This window comes from Choloepus didactylus, chromosome 17, assembly GCF_015220235.1.
Source record: "Choloepus didactylus isolate mChoDid1 chromosome 17, mChoDid1.pri, whole genome shotgun sequence".
In the NCBI taxonomy this organism is placed as follows: Eukaryota; Metazoa; Chordata; class Mammalia; order Pilosa; family Megalonychidae; genus Choloepus; species Choloepus didactylus.
In genome coordinates this window covers 67,654,158-67,678,698 of record NC_051323.1, presented here as the reverse complement: position 1 = coordinate 67,678,698, position 24,541 = coordinate 67,654,158, and the positions used below count along the sequence as shown (strand labels likewise).

General features: G+C 43.8%; 1 protein-coding gene across 3 annotated transcripts in view; it reads right to left on the bottom strand.

Moving 5' to 3' along the window:
* Positions 1-5,124: 5,124 nt before the first annotated feature.
* IL1R2 (interleukin 1 receptor type 2) overlaps positions 5,125-24,541 on the bottom strand; it is a 30,380-nt gene continuing 10,963 nt past the window's right edge. The window contains exons 2-9 of one of the 3 annotated variants that reach the window (XM_037806902.1): positions 20,304-20,431; positions 19,397-19,661; positions 15,480-15,660; positions 13,059-13,233; positions 11,045-11,107; positions 9,153-9,288; positions 7,539-7,681; positions 5,133-6,351 (exon numbers count right to left, since the gene is read on the bottom strand). In XM_037806902.1, coding sequence (XP_037662830.1) covers positions 6,203-6,351; positions 7,539-7,681; positions 9,153-9,288; positions 11,045-11,107; positions 13,059-13,233; positions 15,480-15,660; positions 19,397-19,661; positions 20,304-20,431 — 1,240 coding nt within the window. In that variant the 3' untranslated portion in view covers positions 5,133-6,202. Of the gene's footprint in view, positions 6,352-7,538; positions 7,682-9,152; positions 9,289-11,044; positions 11,108-13,058; positions 13,234-15,479; positions 15,661-19,396; positions 19,662-20,303; positions 20,432-24,541 lie in introns of all 3 variants that reach the window. The other 2 variants (XM_037806903.1, XM_037806904.1) reach the window with 2 other exon arrangements.

The window sequence follows — 24,541 nt, the reverse complement described above, 5'->3', positions numbered from 1 at the left end:
GAAGCTAAGTAGTCCCCCTGGAACAACTGAAAAAAAAACCAGAAACAACTAGTATACAATCCAGAATAACTGCGGGAGGACAGACGTGAACGTCCACTCGTCATACACCAACCTGAATTGGGAGGAATGCCCAAGAACACAGCATAAAATCTGTAAGTAAAACCTGCAGATCCAAATCAGGAGACCCCTCCCCCATAGCCCGAGCTACAAAGCCTCGTGGTGCCAGAGAGAAGCTCTCTCCCAGCGAGTGAATATAGCTCAGCTGAGCTCCAACTGGGGTTTTAATTAGTGAGTGTGAACTGCTCACTACAAGGTGCGAATCCCCAACAAGTAGACAGAGGCTTTGGGTGATGACTAACCTTGGAAAGCCAGAGGTTCACCTCGGACTAGCTCTGTTCCTTTTTCAACTCAGTGGAGAAAGCCTCGGCCATTTTGAGTTCCCAGTTCTGTGATCCAGACAAGGGTGTGGCACAGGCAGAGAGAGACCATTGAAATGCTAATGATCTCCCCCTAAGGCATCCATCTTCTCTAAAGAGGAAAGGGGTGGGGCCCAGCTTTACTGCCTGTCTTTCATTCAGAACTTACACCAGTCAAGAATTATAGGCTAATCTTTGCATCAGGCAGACAGCCTCCCTGCACGGCCTGGTGGCCCGGGGCTTAGCCTTCCCTCAGCAGAGGTCCTGGAAGATCACAGCTGAGAAGGGGGGCCCACTTGGAAAACCCAGGGATGCTATGTCAATGCCAGTGGTATGTGGGTCAGTGACAGAAAATCTGGGGCAAAACTGAAATGAAGGCTTAGACTCTTGTGGTGGCCTTGAATCTCCAGGAACCTGGGGGATTTGAATATTAAAGCTGCCCTTCCTCTCTGGCCACCCATACACGCGCCCCACATTCAGGGTGGATGGCTCCAGCAACACACCCAAACTGAGTTCTCCAACTGAACCCCACAAGAATCATTTCCCCACACACCACAGAGACAGAGTTGGGGAGAACTGACTGGAGGTGTATAGGTGACTTGCAGATGCCATCTGCTGGTTAGTTACAGAAAGTGTATGCCAACAAACTGTGTTTCTGAAAAATTAGATTGGTATCTTTTTTTTTTTACAACTTGAAAGAACCCTATCAAGCAAAGCAAATGCCAAGAGGCCAAAAACAACAGAAGATCTTAATGCATATGATAAAACCAGACAATATGGAGAATCCAACTCCAAACTCCCAAATCAAAATATCGGAAGAAACACAGTACTTAGCAAAATTAATCAAAGAACTACAATTGAGGAACGAAAACATGGCAAAGGATATAAAGGACATGAAGAAGATCATGGCCCAGGATATAAGCGACATAAAGAAGACCCTAGAAGAGCATAAAGAAGACATTGCAAGAGTAAATAAAAAAATAGAAGATCTCATGGAAATAAAAGAAACTGTTGGCCAATTTAAAAAGACTCTGGATATTCACAATACAAGATTAGAGGAAGTTGAACAATGTCTCAGTGTCCTAGAAGTCCACAGAATAGAAAATGAAAGAACAAAAGAAAGAATGGAGAAAAAAACTGAAAAAATAGAAAAGGATCTCAGGGATACGATAGATAAAATGAAACGTCCAAACTTAAGACTCATTGGTGTCCCAGAAGGGGAAGAGAAGGGTAAAGTTCTAAAAAGAGTATTCAAAGAAATTGTTGGGGAAAACTTCCCCAACCTTATACACAATATAAATACACAAAGCATAAATGCCCAGACAACTCCAAATAGAATAAATCCAAATAAACCCACTCCAAGACACATTCTGATCAGACTCAAATACTGAAGAGAAGGAGCAAGTTCTGAAAGCAGCAAGAGAAAAGCAATTCACCACATACAAAGGAAACAACATAAGACTAAGTAGTGACTACTCAGCGGCCACCATGGAGGCAAGAAGGCAGTGGCATGACATATTTAAAATTCTGAGAGAAAAACTTCCAACCAAGAATACTTTATCCAGCAAAACTCTCCTTCAAATTTGAGGGAGAGCTTAAATTTTTCACAGACAAACAAATGCTGAGAGACTTTGCCAATAAAAGACCTGCCCTACTTCAGATTCTAAAGGGAGCCCTACCAACAGAGAAACAAAGAAAGGAGAAAGAGATATAGAGAATTTTAACAGACATCTATAGTACCTTACATCCCAAATCACCAGGACACTCATTTTTCTCTAGTGATCACGGATCTTTCTCCAGAAGGGACCATAAGCTGGGACATAAAACAAGCCTCAAGAAATTTAAAAAAAAAAAAAAAAATTGAATATACTCAAAGCACATTCTTCAACCACAATGGAATACAAATAGAAGTCAGTAATTTTTGAACTGTAACTCCACTATTTACTTCCTACATGATATAAATTACATGAACTCTAATGACAAATCAGTGGTTTTGAACTCAGTGTAAAATATGTAATTTTTGACAAGAACTATATAAAGGCAAGGGAATGGAGGAGTATAGGAACATAGTTTATGTGCCCTATTGAAGTGAAGGTGGTATCAAAAAAAAACAAGATTGATATGGATTTAAGAGGTTAATTTTAACCCCCACAGCAAACACAAAGAAATTATCGGAGAATATAACCATAGAGATGAAATGTAGAGTTTGGGTTAAGAGAAATGGGGGAAGGGGCAATGGGGAGTTAAGAAATGAGTATGGAGTTGCTGTTTGAGGTGAAGGGAAATTTCTAGTAATGGATGGTGGGAAAGAGCATTACAACATTCTAAATGTGATTAATCCCACTAATGGAAGGCTAGGGAGGGGGTGGAATGGGAATATTTAGGCTGTATATATGTTTCCACAATTAAAAAAAAAAAAAAAAAGTCTAAACAGATGATAATTGAATGCCAAGGATGAACTTGGATGGGATTGGAGGATAGAGGACAGGTGGCTCAAAGGGACACAGTTGAGACATAAGGTAAAGGAAATATAGAATGTAAGCTTTGTATCATTGTTGAATCTCTTGTACTTCGTAGCTGGGCTTAATAGGATTGCATAAAAGAATGTTCTTGTTCATGGGAAGTGTATACGCGAATTATAGTGTATGTTCAAGGATGTGTGCAGCTAGCTCTCGTATGTTCAGAAGACAGAGCAATAGATGATGGATGATACATAGGGAGGGAGGGAAAGAAATAGCGATGTGACAGCATGTTAAAGTTGGTGGATTGAGCTATTGGGGGAGGGGGGTCAGGGTATGATGGAATTCTTTGTATGGGGTTAGTATTGTTTTTGCAACTGTTCCTATAACTTTGAATTTATTTCAAAAGAAAAAAAGAAAAAAGAAAAAAAATTTTTAAAAAAGCATATTGCTAAAATTCATCCATATTGTTGCATGTACATGTAGCTATACAGGATTCCATTGTGCTATTACCCCACAGTTTATGTAACTGCCCTCTCGTCAAGTGGATCTTCTGATGTTTCTATATTTGTTTGTTTTGCACTCTTTATTATGGAAATTTTTAAAATTATACTAAAGCAGAAAGAATGGTTTAGGGAACCCCCAGGCACCCATCACCAACTTCAACAACTGACACTTGGCCAATCTCCTTTCATCTATACTCCCACCCAGCCCTGGACTGTTTTGAAGCAAATCCAGGTATCACACATACCACTCATTGATATTCACATATCAGTATGTCTCTTATAAAGATAACAACTGTTTTTTAAAAATGTAACATCCTCAGTATCATACTTATTCCTTAGCATTATCACAAATCCAGGGTTTGAAATTTCCTGATTGCTTCATAATTTTTGCCAACAGCATGAACCCACACTTCTGAAATTGTGGAGGTGAGGAAGTGAGTCATTCTGTTCAATCAAAGTAGAGTCTCAATAGTTGCTGGTGGCTCCCTTCTGGCTGCAGTCAGCTTCTTTTCTAGGTCGTTGCTGAAGTTGCCCAAAATCTGAGGGTGGGAAACTCCAAAGAGGCACTGGAGGAGCAGGCCTGGGGAGCAGGGGGATGAGCAGTGGGGTCAGGCCCAAGCCTGAAGATCCAGAGAGCCAGGGGCACCCAACACAGCAGTTTGCAATATCCCCACCTAACCTTCCATTGCAAACCTGTTTCTACGTCCTTGCATGGTTAAAATTCCTGGCTAATGCTTAAGGCCTCCACCCGCCCCTTCTTACTTTCTTTACCCTCCTTATGTGCTTAGAAAATAGGAGAGAGAAGGAGTGGAGATAATAGTGGAGATATTTTTTTTAAACTTGCAATGCTTGTCTTTATTTTGTTCTTTATATTTTGAAAATGGGAAATATAAGAGTCAAAAACCACCTGGAATCTCCTTGGTCTGAACTGATGGTTGACCAACTTTTTCCACCAAGGACCAGAGAGTAAATTGTTTAGCCTTCGCTGCCTCACCCCCTCAACTGTGTCTTCAAAGAACAAGGGCAGCCACGGATAATAGGGAGGGGACGTGGCATGTTTGTGTCCCAACAAACTTCATTTACAGAAACAGAGGGCAGGCTAGATTTGGCCCACAGGCTGTAGAATGCAGATCCCCAGTCTAAACAATACAAGTATTTTTACTTGTTTGATCCTCCTCTATTTTTGAGTATTAAATAACAAGCATTTTAGTGAATTACTATTATTGCCACTGATTTTCAGATGAGGAAAATGGCATAGTGTAAGATTGAAGGACCTGGCCGAGATCTCAGAGCTACCACCTGGCCTAGCCTGGACTTGAACCCTAGAAATCTGTTCTCAAAGTCCATATTCCGACTAGATGCAAACAAGTTTTAATAATGTTGTAATTAGATAAATTGTACAAAATAATTTATTTTTCCTTAGACTCGCAGATATTTGTCTCACCATCTTGATAATTATGATTTATAATTGCTGCATAATTTTTGATAATCAGGGCAATAAGTTTCACTTATCCTTGAATGTTATTGAAACTGATCACTTTTCCATATGGTCCTTTATGTGTGTTTCTTTTGCAAATTTCCTACTCGCATTCTTTGCCCTTTCATCTGTTAGGGTTTTGATGTTTTTCTTAAAACTTTGAATAACTCTGTATGATATAATTATTAATTCCTTGAACTTGTTGGTTCTTTTATTGCTAGTGAACACTTAAGGGTTCATCTTATTTTCATTTATTCTATAAATATTTATTAAATGCTCACTACATACCAGGCATGATCTGAGGAAAGTGGGGATACAGCCGTGACCAAAATAACATCTCTGCCTAAGAGATCTGCCATTTGGGTTGGGAAACTAGATGGAAAGTAAACAAGCAAATATATAACATAAAGTCTGGTGGCGACAAGTGTTATGATGTAACCTAAAGCAGGGTGAGGGGAAAGAGAGGATGCAAGGAGGTGTCAATTTAGAAGGGCCTCTGGGACAGTCACATTGAACAGAGACTTAGGTAGGTGGAGGAGAGGGCCATGCTGAATTTTCTGCAATTTGTTGTTGTTGTTGTTTTAGTTCATTAATTTATTTGAAATTTTTTTGTGTGTGCATGATATAAAAAAGTCTCTGGATTATTTTTTTCCAATTTGTATACGATCCTCTCAAAACCCTCCCTTTTGCCTTTATTTCGAGAAGCATGGTTACTAGGTGGGATCTCTTTCTCAGTCCATTAATATGTTCCACTCTAATCTAATTGCTATTTTTTGAATCATCCTTTCCAAAAAAATCACTATTTCTTGCTGATTCTTCTTTGCATTGCTAAATCATCCTTTCCAGTCTTAAAATGAAATTCTATCTTCCTGAAAGGCAAACCACGACTTAACCATCCTTGTACCTACAAGAACTCCCAGAGATCCTGGCCAAAATAGATTTTTAATACATCTTTTTGAGAGAATGAATGAATGAATCAATTTCAAAATTCGTATAGATATTTTCAACTCTCAGGAAACCCTAAGGGTGACTTACTCTTTTTTAAACAGGTCACAATTAGACGGTCGCTCACATGCACCTTTGATCCTGCAACTCAGTTTCAGAATAAAAGTATCCAAGACTTTTATTATACACTTACAATGATTAAATTATATATAAAAGTATGTAAGACTTTTATTCTGAAAAGTTGTAAAAAGTCTTTTATTACAAGCCCACTCAACACAGAGTCTTCTTGAACAACTGAAGAACAGAACTGAGTCCCTCCAAAAGGCAGAGCCATTTCCAGGAGAAAGGATATGGTTTGTACTTGAATTATTTTATTTCCTTTATCTTAGCTGGATAGGGCTAAACACTGTCACAGTCCGTCTTGAACATGATCAGACCACGGGCTTTTCTAGCTCTGTGTTTCCACCATTTGTGTATCCATATTTCCCCCACAACCAAGAAAACCAGCAACAGGGGAGCCAGTGCAATTTCACAGGAGAACGTGGAGGCTGTAGGAAAAACAGAGAAAGACAATTGGAGTTTGGTTCTTTATCCTGATAATCATGGATTGACTTTCAAAGTGTGTCCTTGACACCAGGATCAAGGATATTTGAGGACAATGGCTGTTGCATACGGGTCACTAGTCTGAATCCCAGGGATTGGATTCTGCTTTTTTATTCCATCTTCCCTTTTCAAGTCTGCACAAACACCATCTCTTTCCCAACATGCATGTCATGGAAAGTACCTAAAACCGCCTTTTGTCCTAAGCCAAAGGTTCTCCGACTTTGATACGAAAGGGAGCTTGCTAAATGGCAGCTGCTTTGGGCCCCTCCCAGGAAAGTCTGATCAAAGATCTGGATTGTGCCCACGGATCTGTGTTTTGAACTAGTGGCTCAGGTGAGTCTGATGCCGGTGGACCTCAGACTGTATTTAGAGAATGTAGCTGTGTTTGGTTGTCATCCCCTGCCCTAATCATCAGCTTCCAATTTGAAGACTGCGGCTGCCTTCCCAGCAAAACTTGGAGGTGTGGGGCAACGTGTGTTTATTTGATTGCTGCAGAACTGCCCAGAAGGCAGACGGGAGACTCCAGCTGGGAATGCTCTGGGCTTGGCAGCTGTTATCTAAGCAGGCTGTCAACAGAGACTGAGTGAACTGGTTCTCCCTTTCCGGCTCAAGGGTTAAACACTTTTGCCTAAATCAGTTTAGGCAAAAGTGGTAATGTGTTTTTCCTTCCTTGTTTTAAAATCCTTAAATGGGGGTTGGGTCGATTTACTTTATTAACTGTCGACAAATGATTTCAGCCCTAAAGCTGATCTGAGAAAGTTTCTCAATCTCAGGATGAGATTTGCTCTCCCCTCCCTCTAGAGGCCATTCGGGACAGCTGACCCTGCTGACTGAGGGCAGCGTCACAGAGAAGACAGGGTTTGCTCAAGTGCATTGCAGAACCACTTTATCCTTTTCCCAAAAATCGACTTGCTATTTAACTTTATTTGTGCATAATCTTCCAAAGTCCAGCCTCTACCCAACAACAACATAAACAGTGTTTGTTTTTCAATGAGAGGTCTGCTTTCAGTGCTCCACTAACAGGAAACGCCAGGTACTTCCTAAGTAACCATCTGAGAACTAGTAGCTTTGTGGGTCATCCACAGAACCCTCAACATGTTGTCCTCCCCGTCAGTGTCACCAAAATACCCACCTTCCTTGACTGTGGTTTGTAGCGTCTGAAAACCCAATGAGTTAACAACTTCGCATTTAAACTCCGTGTTCAAATCCTCCCTTATGACAGGATCAAAAATCAATGGCACTTCAATGTAGTTTTCATTATTTTCTGAATATTCCCTGAGGGAGAAAACATATACTTAAATGCAATATATCAAAGGCAAGCTTGTCTTTTATAACTCAGGCACCTAAACATTCTCAACTAGAGGCATCCATTGTGCTCAGATTGATTTGAAGATGGATAAGGAGGCAACTGCCACTATGTTTGTCACTTACTTGGGAGAATTTCCATGCCTGTTCCAGAAGGAGGCATATCATCAAAGAAGCTGGTCACTCCAAAGGTATACTTACTACCACGAGTTCTTAAGTAACCAGTTTGGTTTGATCATGGAAAATTCATTTTTAAAGGCTCTTCTTGATGAACAAAACCAAATAAAAACCAGTTGCAGCAACAGAAATGTCTACTTTTGGGAGACTTGGCTGTATCACCAATAAATCATTTGCATGTAAAAGAACAGGGGGTTTCCAGAACTCCAGTCCTCAATGAGCAGCTCCTCCTCTCTCTCCATACTGGAAACCCTCTCTCCAGAAGCTCAAGCTCAGAGAGGAGGGCTACACACAAGCCAGGAAAACAGATCTATTCAGAACTGCCATTCGTAAGGTGACGGGAACCTGAGGATTAGCACACTTCACTGCTAGCTATGAGTATGGGAAAAAAAAACTGTTGATGTGGATCCACATCAACAAAAATAGGACTATTTTTGTTTTATCTATGGGGTGAAAATGCACTCCTTTAAGCAAGTGGATAGTGTGAGAAAGCTGACACAGGGGCCACGGTAATTGCGGCCAAGCCTTTCACGGCAAAGACCTGCAAGCAAACGACCGTGCCAAGCACACATGCTTGTTCCACTAAATTGCATCCTAAAAGACCCTTTCTGATAGTGGCCAGCAAGCAAAAGTTCCAGTTAAGCCAAAGTATCAAAACTTCAATTTAAAAAGACTTTATAATTTAGAACATTCAATGGGCTCTTTTCCTCATACCCAAATGGTTCCCATTTACGAGATCTGATTGTTCTAGTTTCAGAGTGACGCAACATTTCCTAGAGTTGAGTGCTTACGAGAACAGACTCAGACGCCACCAGTTAGTTCCATGAGAAGCAGAGGAAATGGTTCAAAACCGTGGCTAGGTCCCAGAATCTTTTCAGGGGTTTATGAAAATATTTGAAGACTTGGGCTGCAGGGTGGAAATTTATCAACTCCGAAACAGAAAAAGAAAACTGAAAAAATCAAGCTATGAAAGTTTTTAAAAGCTACAAAATGCAATATCTGTATCAACTTGTCCCCTGTGACTCAACTCAAATAGTTATAAAGACTGACTCGCAAGATCAGTTGATAATTCTTAGCAAAACTCAATTTTTAAAATTCTAAAAATCCTAGGGTTTTGAATCACAAAATAATTCCTAATGTGGCAGGCGTATAGTATTTATAAGTTGGATACGGCATTGTCTCCAAGGGGAAAAGGGATGCCCACGGAGTCTCATAGCAGCTCTCCGGGAAGATGCTTCTGAGATGACAAAGAAGAGCCACTTACTGGCGCTGCCCCTCCGTCACCCGGCCTTCTTCGTAGGCGATCTCTATGCTGGTGTCGTTGGCCGTCCACCAGAGCAGCGTGGTTGCTTGTGTGCCACTGCCCAGAAACACCTTGCATGGGATTGTCAGCCTTGACCCTGGAACAATGAGACACAGTGCACAGACTGTCAGAAGCCTGCGTGGAAAACGAGTCACTCTTCTGCTCAAAGATCCCTCACCGGCCAGTTCTTGTCTTCAACAGAAACATGGTTTCCTTAAATAACTCCATTCACATAGAACTTCAATATTTACCAGTTACTCTCCAGTTATTTCCACTGGTCTTCCACGGCCAATGAAAACCCAGAGGAACATGAAATAAATGGCTTCCCCAAGGCCACTCAGCTCATACAGTCCTTCTGAATTCAAGGACTGCCTTCTTCTACAATTTACACCATCAAACTCCAAAATCCAAACTAACGTCTGGTTTCTGTCTCCTTGCCCACCTCTGACTTCCCATCTCCCTACCCCCAAAAGAGAGGCACTCTCCATTCCCAGAACACTCTAATTTGTTTCACCCTTTGAAAAAAGCCAGTGTCTTTCATATGACCAGTGCCCCCTGCAGTTGTGCAATGTGATGGTGCCAGACCCCCTGCTTCAACCATGGTAAGCTGTTTTTCTTTTTAAGTCATCAAAGGGGAGGTGGAAAGGAAGAGCACATCCCTCCCCATGGTTTTCTTCCTCAGAGGCAACGTGCCTCCCTAGGATCCTGGCACCACTCCCAACCAGAATGCCAGCTCTTCTCCCTCCTCCACCACTCCTTGCAACCTTAAAGACACTCCCCAGCCAAACACACCTCACTAAACGGACAGCATGTGGCCACCAGGCACTTCAGAGCATTAAAAGCAGCCCAGCAGGAATGTGGCCACACCAGGAGTCAGAGGAGCACCCAGGAGCCCAGGGGCACTGCACAGCCCCTCCTCTGGGTCTCTTGGCAGCTGTCCCTGGAGCCACGCAGCCACGGGGGGCTGAGACTTACATGCCAGGCACATTCCCAGTGCCTGCACAAAATCCACCCTTTCCTACGGCCTCCAGTTAGGAGCTGTCCCTTTAAAATTTGAAATCAAGCTCAGAGAAGTTAAGGGGAAAAAAAAAAAAAAAAAAAAAAAACCAGTGGGATCCTACAACCAGGGTTTACTAAATGAGCATAAGAACCACAAAACCATTATGCAAAATGGGAAAAATAACCCCTTCCTTACAGGATTGAGATTGGGATCGAATGAGATCACTTCGGACACATTTGGCACTCAATACACAGCTACCCCACCCCAATGACGTTCACCCCAAAAGGCTGTCAGGACAGTGTGCGGACAACCCTCCTTGCTCACAGCCAGTGTGGATGGCCCAGGAAGGCCTGCACGGCCAGCTGAAAACTGTAAAACCCCAGGGGTCATCGTCATCACCGGTCCAGCTGACCAGCCCTTTTGGCAACAAGAGACTGTCTCCGAGGGCCAGGCAGCGGCCGGCTGTGCCTCAGCGCACAGACGCAGGCTCGGGGTAAATGCTGAGCATTAACAAAGTTTTGGTAAAGTGAGTTATTTTAAATATGCCAAAGGCACTGGCTTCGGTTAATCCTTTCTTACAGGTAATGAATGTGCCCAAAATGGGCGAGTTTTCACATTTAGGTTTTTTATACATCGGGTTTTCATGCGGTACACCTGTTTAAAACAATACCATTTCTAACAACACTCAAAAAAGGGAGCTGGCCCCTCGCATTTGTTACTTCTGCCTCAGCCCTGTGCTGCTGGGCCCCCCACCCCCCTCAGCCACAGTCACAGACCAAGGGCCCCCAAGACCCCCGTGCTTTGGGACTTCAGTAGCTCTGGTGGGCTGTGGGGATTACACTGCAAGACTTACCCAGAGAAGCCAGTATGGTCTGGTGGGGAGATACAATCACTGGGATCGTCTCCTCTTCTTTCTCTGAGAAAGATGCAAGAAAGTGATGCAGTTAGGAAGCCTTATTTCGGGCTGATGTTCAAGTTCCATTGTTTAGCTAATTAACCGTTATCCCCTACGCTGTGGCCAGTCATTGTGAGGCTCCGTCTCTGCCTGGCAAAGGAAACAGCCTCTGCAAATTCAACATTTTTGGCCAGCGCCTTTCCCAGCAGAGAGATTACTGGAAGAGGTCACAAGTAAATACACATCCCGCTGACAGACATCCTTCACTCCCTGATAAACAAGTAACCGCTCCCCTCCCGGGCTTCCTGGAGGCACTCATTACAGTTACGTTCACAAGATCCACAGGCAGCTTCATCCAAGCCGAGGTGCCCTCGGATGTCTCCCCTCCCAAGTGCCTGCCTGGGGTTCTGGAGATTTCTGCAGGGGCTCAGGAACCACCAGTCTTTAAGCTACCCCACACTGGACGACAAATGCAGTCACCTAGTACTGGACACTAATGTCTTGTTAACCGATTAGAGCAACGACTTTCGGAGGCAGAGGTGGGTCCTGGAAGGGATCAGAACCCAGTTCCCCCAGGGGCAGTGACGACACTGGGCGCCTGGAGTAAGAGGGATGGCTTGGGGGTGAGTAAAAGGCTGTCCCTCCCGGCACTGGCCTCTCCATCCTCACCTCGTCTGTCAAAGACCATTTTGAAGTCCTAACATGAGTAAACATGTGGCAAGGAGACGGTGGAACTCCAGAAAGGCTACTTAGCTGTGACCTGAGCCTCCCCCTCCCGTCCCAGCTGCATGGCAGCGAGAGCAGCCGCGAGAAAGAAGCCCTGCAGGCTGGAGACTTCAGGGGCTGCCGGACGGGGCTGCCTCGGGATCACCCGGGGGGCTTGTTAAACGCCCCCGAATGTCCGACTCCGTGGCCTTGGACCGGCCCCGATTTGGAGCGCCCGAGTGCCCAGGAGCGCTGCCGGCCAGGACCGCACTTTGAGAACCGCAGGATACCGTGGAGGCGGCTGCCCCCTGGTGTTCATGTGCAGAATCGCAGGAGAGGGATCATCGCGGGCGCAATCAAGGTTGGGGAGTCTGGCTGCCATGGAGGCCGGAGCAAGGAGCAGATAGGAGTGAAACCACACACACACACACTGACACTCACACTCACAAAGGTGACCTGGGGACCTCAGCTCAGGAGAGACGTGATTTGCCTGCAGCCAACCGAATCTCTGCATTCTCTGTGAGAACAAAGTAGCCTGTTCACCTCACAGACCAATAAGTTCTCTGAAATCCCCTCAGGAGACTCCAACTGCACTAGTTGTTCAGTCTATCAAGTAAAGAAAAGCACACACTTTTCCGGGCACGGTCCAAAACGTAAACACTTTCATGCCCCTTGCACCTGGCTCAGCATCTGACAGGCAGGAGGAGTATGACCTAAGTATTGAACAAACTTTAAAGGACTAGCCAACCCTGGCCACGACCTTACCTTGAAGTATAATTGATTTAAACCAATGACAGTTATCATTATTTGCAATCCTGGTACCAAGGGTGACTGGGCACATTTTAGGAAGATGAAGGACAATTCTCACCAGATATGCCAATGCATAGCCTTCTGCTTGAAAAAACAAATAAAATCCCAGCAGCCCAGAATTATACATGAAGTCACGGCACCTGTGTTCTCACGGCTGGCTGTGTAACAGGTGCGTGCTTCCAAAGGGGGCTTTCCAAAGAGGACCTTCCTAGGGAAACACTGCTCAGCCCCTCTAATGGTGGGTTTTGGTCTCAGACTTGGAACCCAGGAACTCACCTTTCTTCATCACAACACCTGCTTTCTACCTTTCAAGGTGCCTTATCAGCCTGATGCTTTCAGAGAGATGACACAATCTGTTTTTCTTTGCCCTTCCTACCAATGACATTCAAGGGGTTCTAAGAGAACCTTAATTTGTCCTTTGCATGCATGTTACTGAACCAGGCTGGAAAGTACTTACTGTTGACACGTAGTTCAATATTCCTGGTGATGTTGTATCGAGTATCTTTGTGAACAAATGTGATGCCACAGCTGTAATAGCCTACATCCTCTGCAGACACATCTCTTATGAGCAAGCGTGGGGTTCCCTTCACACTCAGAAACTTCTCATTGTCTTGATCCAAAAGAACAGAGTCCTTTAGGAAAAATGTATTTTAAAGTTATTCTATACACAGATTTAAGTCTTGCAGCCCAAGAATTGCCCTGGCATTTACTCTGCAAATGTGCTTTGGACATACATCTAACTGCATTTTTAGAAAAGGGGATTTCTTATCATACGAAACCAATAAAATTGCTGTGTATGTTTAACCAAGCACGTTGGGGGAAAAAAAGAGACTATCTGTTCTTTGACAAAAGAGAGCATTTAAAATGCAAATATATTTGTGCCTAACAACTGCCTAAAAGCCTGAGGAGGTGTCCAAGGAGGAGGGCTCCCTACGGTCAATGTGACTCAGGCAACAACATTTGGAACAGATGATGTGGCAGCAGTTACTTTAGAAGCCATTTCAGTTTTAGGAGTCAGTGGAAATAGAGAAAAAGTCATAGGAAAAAACTAAATGGGAGAAACGAGGCCGCACTTTTCTGTATGGGTAAAAGGTGGGTTCTCTGCAGAACAGAACCGTCAAGAGCAATAAATTATAAAAGGCTGAATGAGGTTTGAGAAAACATCCTGGTGAACATGGAATGTTCTTGTCATGCGCACCTCTTACAAAACCAGAATGACCGAGAGCTTGCAAGAGTTAAACATAACTTTGAGTCATTTCATAACCTTCTTCTGAATGGCCACACAGACAGAACTGATGCAGCTGGTTAGCCTCATGGCTCATACAGTATTACTTCACAGTATATTTAATTAAAAGTAGAAATGTCATTGTTTTCAACATGAGTGATCAAACATGATAAAAGTCAAGCAGCACCCAGCTACTGGGGTTGTGGGGTGCATGCCCAGTGGCTTGAGAGGTTGTTAACTTCTCCGTTGACCAGCTGAATGACCTCACTCAGGTTTCTTCCATTTCTGTGTCTCCATTTGCTAATCCTTAAAATGGAGCTATTAACCAAGTCAGGCCGTTTAGAACAGGCTTGTACACAAGGAGGCGCCAAGTAAAGATCAGCCTCATTAGGAAGGGAACGAATATTAAGTAATGCCATGATGTCCTTGTCCACACACATTTATTAAACACCATTTATAAGCCAGGAACTTTCCTGGGTGCTTCATAAGCCCTACTTCATGTCATCTTCAAAACAATCCCAGGCAGTGGGAACTACTAATCTCCACTTTCCAGAGGAAATAGATTCAAGAGGTGAAGTGACTTGCCCCAGCTGCACAGTGGGTAAATGGAGGCACAGGATTTCAAACACAGACTGGCGGCTCCAAGCCTGTGCTTTCTTCTACAGGGGAAACCTCCTCTTGTCCTCTCCATGCTCTTCTTAAACCAAGAATGTCTTCTCTGGCTGGGCAGGCTAATTCACAGGAGGTGGCTACTTCACTCTACTTTTGGAAAACCATTTAAAACTTTCCAATGTCACATTGATATATATATATATATATATATATATATATATATATATATATATATGTAGTTACAATAGCAGCCAACTGGTTAACCTATTATTGATGAAAGGGTTCATTTCTATCAACAATTAACTAATAACTATACTTTTCATTATCAGTCTATGGTCTATATTCAGGTTTGGCAAACTTTTTCTGTAAAAGGCCAAACAGTAAATATGTTAGGCTTTGTGAGCCTTTGTGGTCTGTGTAGCAACTACTCAGCTCTGCATTGTGGCTCAAAAACAGCCATGGACAATACGTAAATGAATGTGCATGGCTGTGTGGCAATAAAACTTTATTTATGGCTGGATTTGGCCCATGAGCTGTAGTTTGCTGACACCTGCCCTATATGTGATCTCTGACATTCCCATGAGGAGCCGTTAAAACAGCCAACAATATTCATTCAACTAGGCAAGGGAATAAATTGCATTTATATTTATTCCTTTAACCCAGAGGTTGTCATGTCTGAAAAAAAAAACAAAAAACAAAAAAAAAACAAAACCTTTAACATGTATAAAGTTATTATATGAATTAACAGTTTTTTCTAAATTTTTATAGATAAAGGGTAGAGTAAAAGGCAATTTTCTGCAGCTGTTATTCACTATGGATTCATATTACATTCTGTCTTCTCAAATTGCTTTTATGGTGACCCTTACCCAAACAACAGAAAGAAGACGAGAACATATTAATCCTTACCCTTTTTAAATTACATGTTTTTTTAGAAAAAACAGAAATATAAAAGTGAACATGGTGTCTTCAGAAATGTTTTATATCTTTCCAATGGCTAGTTTAAAATATGTTTTAACAAAATGGCAATTTTAAAAGACGTACCTTGTACCATTGAATCTTCAGGTCAGTTTTGTTTCGGGTGAAATCACTCAGTTCTGGGCAAACTAATGAGTCCGAGGTTGACAAGGTTAGAATTTGTGGGTATGAGATGAAGGGCAGAGACGCTTCTGTATTCTCAAGAACCCTGAGCTCAACGGACATTTCCTCACAGAAAGAGGCATTTCTGATTAAAAATAAAATAAAAAATAAGATAGTAAATAGAAAGGCAAAATAAAAATAAATGAAATTAAGAATAATTTCCCCAGTCCCATTAAATCCTGCCTTCTGCATTTTCTTACTTAGTATTACAATACATCTGTCCCCTGATCAGTTTGAAGACTTGGGGGACAAAAGCGTCCCATCATAATTGTTGTACAGAAACAGTGATGTATCCTGAGCTTCTGCAAGCCTGATTTCAATGGCAGCTCAGGTCACTATGAAATCCCCAAGACTTCCAACGTCCTGGGGCTCCTTGAGTTCAGTTCCGACCTGCTCCAACCTCCTGCCCCAGGGAGCCACATCCAAATGGAAGGATTGTTACCAAGGAGCAATTGTCTCCCTATAAAGTCTCCCTTTACTTCTCCTGAGAACCGTTTATCAACCGAAGTCTAATTTCAGAAAACTGCTGAGGGAGTAGTGTGAGAGCTACAAAAATTTTTGAAATATTACACGGCAAAAATGAAAATGGATGTTTTGGATTCCTTGTTTGTTTTTTGGTCAACATAACCCACAATCTCAAAATCATAATTCTATGAAGGACCAGATATGGAGTAGGGGGAGAAGGCAGAGGCAAAACAGGGCTGGAAACATGGGACAATGTGAAGGAAGACAGAAATTAAGAAAACTAATTTTATGGTAGAAAACTATAAATATTTCAGATAAGTTCTCAGTTTATCTGAAACACAGGGCACAAACAGGGACATGGAGGATGGAGATGATATATGGGGGGAGGGGGTTGCACAGGAAAATATAATACAATCTCTATCCAAGGAAGCAATAAAATGTGAAAAATATATGTAAAGAACTAAGTGATAAAAACTTACTGCCTGAAAGTAAAAATAAGTCATCCAAATATATAAGGTCAGTACCTGCATTACATTCCATATCTGGCTTTAAAAAAATGGGAGATGAACAAAGACGCAGAAAATTTACTATCACCTTGAAAAATGCACAATCTCATTTCAAGTAGGAGAAATGCAGTAAAGACAAATCTAAAGAACAGTACACACCTGAAAAATAGTAATTACAGCTGATAGCTCATCATGAGCTAAATGCTTTACACAGATTATTCCATTGCTTCTCCAACCTGATGAGGTAGAAAGTTGTTCCCAGTGGAGGAAAATGAGGTAGAGGAGGTAAGTAATTTCCCAAGGCCATACACCTAGGGAGGCATAAAGCCATGGTTGGAAGCCACTAGGGCCCTGGGGAAACCAGTAAGTTAAAGCAGTATCTCCAGAAAACAAGCTGACTAGACATGTCAAGAGCTGCAAGCCTGCTCACATTATTGATCTGGTAATTTCCCTTGGGCAAGACAGTTCATGAAAATAAATCCAAAGAAAGACAGGTATAGGGGGAGATTTCAATTGCCAGCAAAAGTCCCAGTGGAGTGGGACTCCCCAAGAGTGTGGTGGCCATTGGTGGTATTTGCCACGTATACCAGGTATTTCCTGTTGCCCCCTTTCTGAACACCTGGTAGGATGACAGGTCCTGGCTCTGCTGTCCATGAGTTAGACATGTGTCCCCTCTACACCATAGCTTTAATGGCAAGGAAAGATGCTCCAGAGCATTTGAGATAGTGACCTGCCCCTTCAGCCTGGGTCCCTGAGTGTCTGCCAGTCCATGGCAGCCATGGAGCATGTGTGGAAATAAGTCTTTGTTGTTTTCAGCCACTGAGATTTGGGGAATGTTTGTTACAGCAGCACAACTTTACCTACTCTGACTGATGGGAAAGGGCATGTGGGTAAATGACAGAGGTTCTAGATCACACGAGGATAAAAATCACAGGAACAAACCAGTTCAATGCCTTCTGACTATAAAAGCCAAAGGGTATTATGGCAACCTCTGCTAATTCTCACTCTCTAGGCTCCTAGTCTGAGAGCTGGAATAGAGACTTTGATGTCACCAGGGTAAATTCTCCCGTAGGCCAAGAAAGCTTGACACCCATGGGGATTTCCACTTCTCCCTCAATCTTAGATCTTTTTTCTACAAAAATAAAAAATAAAATAAAGGCACTAAAGATGACTCAGCTCTCAAGCTTCCCTGATTTTTGCATACTACCATTACTTAGTCAATAAGTACTGCTTTGGGGGAAGGACAGGACAATTTCCATGCACATCTTGACAACCTCCCATGACGTTCCCCATGCTCGATGCCTCACAGGCTGTGATTGCAGGTAACCCTCTCGAGGAACCTCTACAGGGAAGAAAACGGAGCCCGTAAATGTCGGGAATAAGTCCCAGATCCCACCAGACAGAAAGTGGGAGGGAAAAAGATTCCAACCAATGTCTTTCTGACTCCAGGTTCCTGTTTTTTTTTCTTTCTTCTATACTATTAAGTGTTCCTTAGAGAAATTAGAATTTCTTACACTGAAAAAGAAAGAAAAATACATGCATTTCTAGCTACTAGAAAATCAAATATCTTTACATTTCCCTGTACATGGAAATAGGAAATAGGGTTCTTTAACAGGATTAAACCTGTTCCTAAATTGCTTTTAGTGAGGGCTAAGCATATAAGATGATAAAAAGGCTATTTGATTTGAAGCAATTCTCAAAATATCTCACACACACACACACACACACACACACAACTGGACTGATATTGACTGAAATCCTGTGATTGGCCAGTAATTCCTTTGTCCTAAGAATATCACTTTCAAAGTACTTGCTTTTATATCTAGACCTGGCACATTTTTTAGATGCAATATTTGACTACATTTTCAATTTCTTCCTTGCTGTTTGGTCTGCTCAGGACTTCCATTTCTTTACTCAATTTTCTTCATCCATTTTCCTAGTGAATGCTGTCTTTCTTTTGTTTACAATGTATTACCTATGAACTGCACATCATAGTCTTATGTAAATTTGCTTCTCCACTCCTATGGGCCTATCTCCTCCCTTATTCTAATTTGGAGTATCTGTATTTTTGCTTTTAATTCCTGATTAAATTCACTAAAGTTAACAAAAAAGAATGTTACTTTTTTTTATTCTCTTTCTAAATGGAAATATTTCTGGGTACAGTTACTCCTTAAATCAAGTGAGTTGATGAAATCTGGAGGGACTTTAAATCTGGCTGGTGGAAGGTGCAAGAAGAGGCAGCATCTGAAAAGGGGAGGCCAGGAAACTACTAGTCCACATTCGGGGCCTGCCCTAACCAGGGAAGCTTTCAGATCACCAACCCCCAGCCTGTACTTTTCTTGTTAAACAGCAGCAGGCCAGAGGAGGAGGAAGACTGGACCCAGGATCCAGGGGTGTGGGTACCAGTTCCAGCTCCACCAGCAGCACCTGGAGGAAATTTGCAGGTGGTTTCACCTCTCTGGAGCTGGGCTCCCTCGTCTGTACAGTAAGTGGTTAGGTTAACTTCTCCCTTCAGTCACATCCAGCTCAAAAATCCATTCACATATTTCTTCTTTCTCTGTGATGTGGATTCGGCAGCGAACAAAATAGACAAGTGCCTGCCCTCGGGGAGTTTACATTCTAATGGGGTAGATGAACGTTAAGTGTGTGTGTGTGTCAGATGGTGATAAAAGTTATGAAGAAAAATGAAGGAAGTTAAGGAGAGTGACAGCAAAATCCAGGGGAAGCAACTTCAGGAACAGTGAAGGGGACCCGATTTGCACTCTCCCCCATGCACTGGATGTTGAAGAGCAGTGCACTAGTGCATCCTGCTGAGGACCTCACTCCCCCACTGCTCCCAGGGGTCCTTACCTCACGGTGCAGACATAGGTGCCCGAGTCCCCCTGCAAAGCCGGCAGAATCCAGAGAGCACCGTCCTGGGCCAGCTCTCGCCTCTCTTCTCCTGCTGAGACCATCACACCAGAGTCATTTTTATGCCACGTCACGCTGAAGTGCGGCCTGGCAGAGGTCCACGACCCGTACAGCATCTGGGGACACTTCAGGACCACAGGCTCCCCTTCCGCCTTGAGAATGATTTTGAAATACGTGCCTTGAAACTGGCAGTTTCTTTCAACCGCTGCAGGACAGAAAGACCACAGTCAACCCCAAAGCTCCCGGGACCACCGGCCCAAGGTGCGTTCTGCAGGGAGGCAGCTGTCACATCTGGGGACTCCGTGTGCACGTGGGTGGGGGGTGAGGGGACGGGGGTGCGGGGGACGACACGGGGTGCTAATTAACCCCTCCTGTTAGTTACGACTTAAAAATTTCCAAATAAGAAGTTGAGGGTTTCTATCAATGACAATTTATATATTATGGGAAAAGTTGCATCAGTTTCCCTTCGTGGAAAAAAAAAATTAAAAATTGGCCACAGTTTTCACTTTTTGATCCCTTGTCTTTAAAAGTAGATCTGCGGTGAGTTCAGACAGAAGAAGGGCTTAGTTCTGGCAGGATGTGTGATTAAAATCTAAAAGCACCTATTTTAAGGGCTTCCCCCCCAAAAAGCACCACTGCCTTCGGTTCACACCTTTGGCAAGAACGATCAAAGCCCAGGGCAAGCGCCTCACGGAGGAGAACACGGGATGAAGGGGTGTTTATTACTCAACAAGGCAGGAATAGTCACCCCTTGTGTTCTGATAACAACAAAACCTCACGACATAAACAATTGCTTTCCACAAAGGAGCTGCAGACAGGCCATTTTCCCCACCAAGCTCCCCCTTACCTGTGCTTTCCTCAGGCTCAACCGCGAAGGCAGACACACCCGTTACCAACATGTACAAGAGGAACATTTTCCCAGACAACTTCCGAAGGACACTGGGAGGGGAAATCTGAAGTCCGGCACCCAGTAGCCTAGAGGAGGAGACAGCAGGGTCACCAGGAGCCACAGACCCCCAGAGAGGGGACCCCCCAAAGATGGTGCCAGGGAAAATTCTAGAGGCTTCACCTGGTGATGGAAACCTTCTTGCCTAGATTTTTTTTCAACATGAATACTCAAAAATTTGGAATTTGCTCATCTACATCTGTATTCCACCGAACACTCCGGAAGTCAAGTCCCTGGAGCACTTGCAGACTCAGTTTGGACCAGAACGAGAGCTCTCCTGGTACAGGGTTCCCTATCCTAAATTTCTCTCTCTTCAGAAGTGTGCCCCAGCACTTCCTGCTCCCTCTGCTCAGATAAGACCCACCGCTCCTGCCTGCAGCACGGTCTTCCCCGCCACCAGCCTTCTGCCCCTCTACTTGGTATTGTCTTTTCCTGCCATCTTGATGTCTGTGGTATTTATCATCAACCCAGTCTCCTCTCTCTAGAACACAAGGATCCTAGTCTGTTTTGTTCAGTTATATCCCCAATTCATATTTGTTGAAGGAATGAATGACATGAAGTCAAAATGTCCTCATACTTTACTCATCAGAGAACCCTTCCTGTATTTCATATGGATTAACTCTTACTTCATATACCATTCTGCAATACCCTGAGGAATTCTATAGACTGCTAACTCCCAGGGGTAAAGCAAAATGAGATCCAAAAAGTGAAGCATTTCTTCTCCAGACCTCCCCAAGACCAGAGTAGATGTCTCCTACTTCTTTCAGTCCTTCTCACATGATATCCCAGTTGCCTGTCGTATCGGCCAGCTATTGCCACGACGATACTTCTTAGCAAACCACCCCAGAACAGAGTGGCATAAAACGACAATCGTTTATCATTGCTCGTGGGTCTGTGGACAGGTGGAGGTTGGCTAATCTAGACTAGGCTGGAATGAGCTGGGCTCCGAGCTGCAGGTAGGTCCGAGTCAGCTCCGTGTGTCTCTCTCATCCTCCTTGGACAGGGAGCTTCCTGGGAGTCGATCCTCTTGTGTGATGATGGAAGGATAGAACGGGGTGAGGAAAAATACACCAGGCCTCGCCCAGAACTAGCTCACTCTTGTCTGTCCACATTCCGTTGGCCAAAGCAAGTGTCACGTGGCCAGGCCTACCATGAACGGAGCTTGGAAATTCAACACCTCTAGAGGAAGGAACTGCAGAGCTACACGGGCAGGGGAATGGAGGTGGGGAGATAAGGCAGTCTACCACACCTCTTCCTGGTGGCCCCCAGCAGATGGTGAGAGCCTTGAGGGAAGAGGCCCGGCCTTGTCCACCATCCTCACTGCCTACGAGACTGCCCAGTCCTACAAAGAACCCAGGAGATATTTATGCCTGAAAATCTTTCAGAGAGTTGGGAGCGGTGAGTGACTCTAGAGATAAAACCACCCCAACCACCAACCCCCTTTCTCTTCAAGGAGTTTAGGGTGTTTCCTGTTTCTGGAACAAATCTCATTGTGACGGATTTGCAATAATCCCAGATGGTTCTTAACTGGCCTGAGTAGGGTTGGCAGACAGAGGGACTGACGTTCTAGAAACCCTCCCATGACCGTCAGGAGCCCCTGGAACCCACGGGGTCAGGGCGGGAGTCCATGAGTTCTCTGTTTGGTGACAGGGAGCCGAGGAGGAGGAAGTGAAGGACCGGAGTCAGGCATCTGGCACAGGGCTGACTTCCCTAAGCTCGTCCTGCTCCACGTGGCCCTTACCCTTTACCTGTCTCTGAACGCTAGTATTTCCTGAAACTTTATCTCTTGGGGTCAACGTGGTTGGCAGGAAGGTCATATAAATATCAATCAAGTGGCTCTGTCCTCTTTGGACACTCATTAGATTATCATGTGCCCAACTGCACTGATCCCAGCCAGATTTACTAATTCTCTAGTGAGGATACGAAAGAAGTAGGAGTTAAATATACCGTTTGTGACAAAGACCACATAGAATAAATAAATGAGGTCAAGGATGCTGAGGTAGGGACCGGTGTGATAACAGCTGCTGCGCTAACTACTGAAAACTCGTTCTTTTTGTCCCCATGACGTGAATATTTTGTGGACTTTACAGATGATATAAGAGGAGATCAAAGAGGCTAAGTAACTTGGCCGAGATCTTAAAGCTAGTAATCAGATTGAAATTTAAACCCAGGATAAGTGATCCCAAAGCCCTTGTGCTTCAGAAGTAAACTGTCTGTGACAACGGCTGCCAGCTTCCCGCCCCCTCAATTTCGTCTCCCCTGCTTCTCAAATAATAGAACTGCTGGCTCTTAATCTGATACATGACCCCCCCAAAGAAAGACTACCTTTCCCATCCCATCCTCCCCCTGTAATGAAAGTGGCAATGTGAGAACATTTGGGGCAATGAATTGTAAGTGGAAATGCTGTGTGGTCCTCCTGGGAAGCCCCCCTTAAAGGGAAGTCTTTTTCCTACTCGTCTTCCTTCCTGCTGGCTCGGGTGGCTCTGACGGCTGGACCGGAGCAGCCATCTTGGACCACAATGTGCAAACCAGTTGCTGGAAGTGGTAGGGGGACAAAAGAGAAGGAGCCTGAGACCCTGGTGGCTTTGTGAAGCTGCCCCGACCCCTCCTTACCCACCCACCCCACCCCACCCCCAGCTCTAGACCACCTTCTTTTACATGTTAGGCTTCCTGTCATTCCTAGCCAAACCTATTCCCAATAGATTGCCTTTCTGAGTTCAGGGAAAGGCCCTGGAGGAAGGAACCCGCTGGGTACTGTCAGGTGCTGTGTTCTCATCCATCCTCATCCAAATATACAGTTTCTCTGGATTGACTAAAAACCAACTCAGAAACAGGATGAGCTGTGCAGCCACCCCTCAAATGAAAACATTCCCCAAGGCCTAGTGTTCTCTCAGGTTCTCCCAGGTTCTGAAGTACAATGACTGCCATTAGCCCTGGGTGATGTGTCACTTTATGGACACCAGAAAGTCAAGTGGTGTCCGTTCCGGTGCAATCACTAGCTACAGAGCTGGGAGAAGTCTTGGAGAAATCTAGTGCACCCCCTTTGACAGGGAATGGAAGTGCGTTTGAAGCTAAGCCTCTTCTCCAAAATTGAAAGACTGATCAGGCTGAGACATGGGAAATCATCTCAGCAAGAACTTTGCTCCAGTGGAACAAAATCCTAAAGTGTTTGACTCCTCAACTCACTGCCCCCCACCCACCCCCGAGCCAAGGGGAATTATCTTGGGTTCCTTTCTGTGTTCTCTGGCAAAATAACTGCTTCTCTGTGACATTTCCAGGAAGTGGCTTCAGACACTTAAACCACAAACACATAGTAGTGATCATTTTTAATAATCAAAACCTCAGAATAAAAGGCTAGAACCAAAGTTGCCATATTGTGGGAAATAGTAAGTCTTCGGCAGGCCTAGAGAAAAAAGAATTCGCCTTGCAGAGGTTTCTAACAAAACACTATTCCCCTGCCCTACTTTCTTTAAATATGTTCTTAAAACACAGACAACTTGACATTTTTATTGGAATCTGAATTGACCGTCTTACTGGAAGAAAGAGATTTCAAGAGCAGTTGGTTACAAGTATTTGAGTTATAATTTTGTCCATCTTTGTTGGCCAAATAACTTTGTTTCACCTCACACCACGTAGGAAAATAGAGGGATGGGATGAAAAAGCAAGACCAAGAAATGCGACTGTGTGAAGAGTTAAAGGAAGCGAGAAAGAAGGGAAGGGATTCCCCATATCCACCACCCTCTTCTCCATCCTCACCCAGCCTCAGGTAACTGACACCTGCTGGGATCCAGGTGTCGCCACCCAGCCTCAGCCTTGGCTCCTGGGCGGTACACAGGAGAGCATACAGGGATTTCATGCCCCTTTTAATTTAATTTTTAAAATGTTCAAACAGACTGAAAAGTTGAAAGAATAATACAACGATACCAGTATCTCCCTTAGATGCACCCACCTGTGTGTATGCGTGTACGTGTGTGTGTAAGTGTGTGTGTACTTTTTTCCCTTGAACATTTGAAAGTAGTAGACACTCTCCCATTTTATTTTAGGATACCGGTAGGAAAATATATTTTTAGCAGATTGGGAACAAGTAAGTAAACGAGAGCTTCAGAAATAAATCTACAGGCATTTGAAAGGAGTTAAAT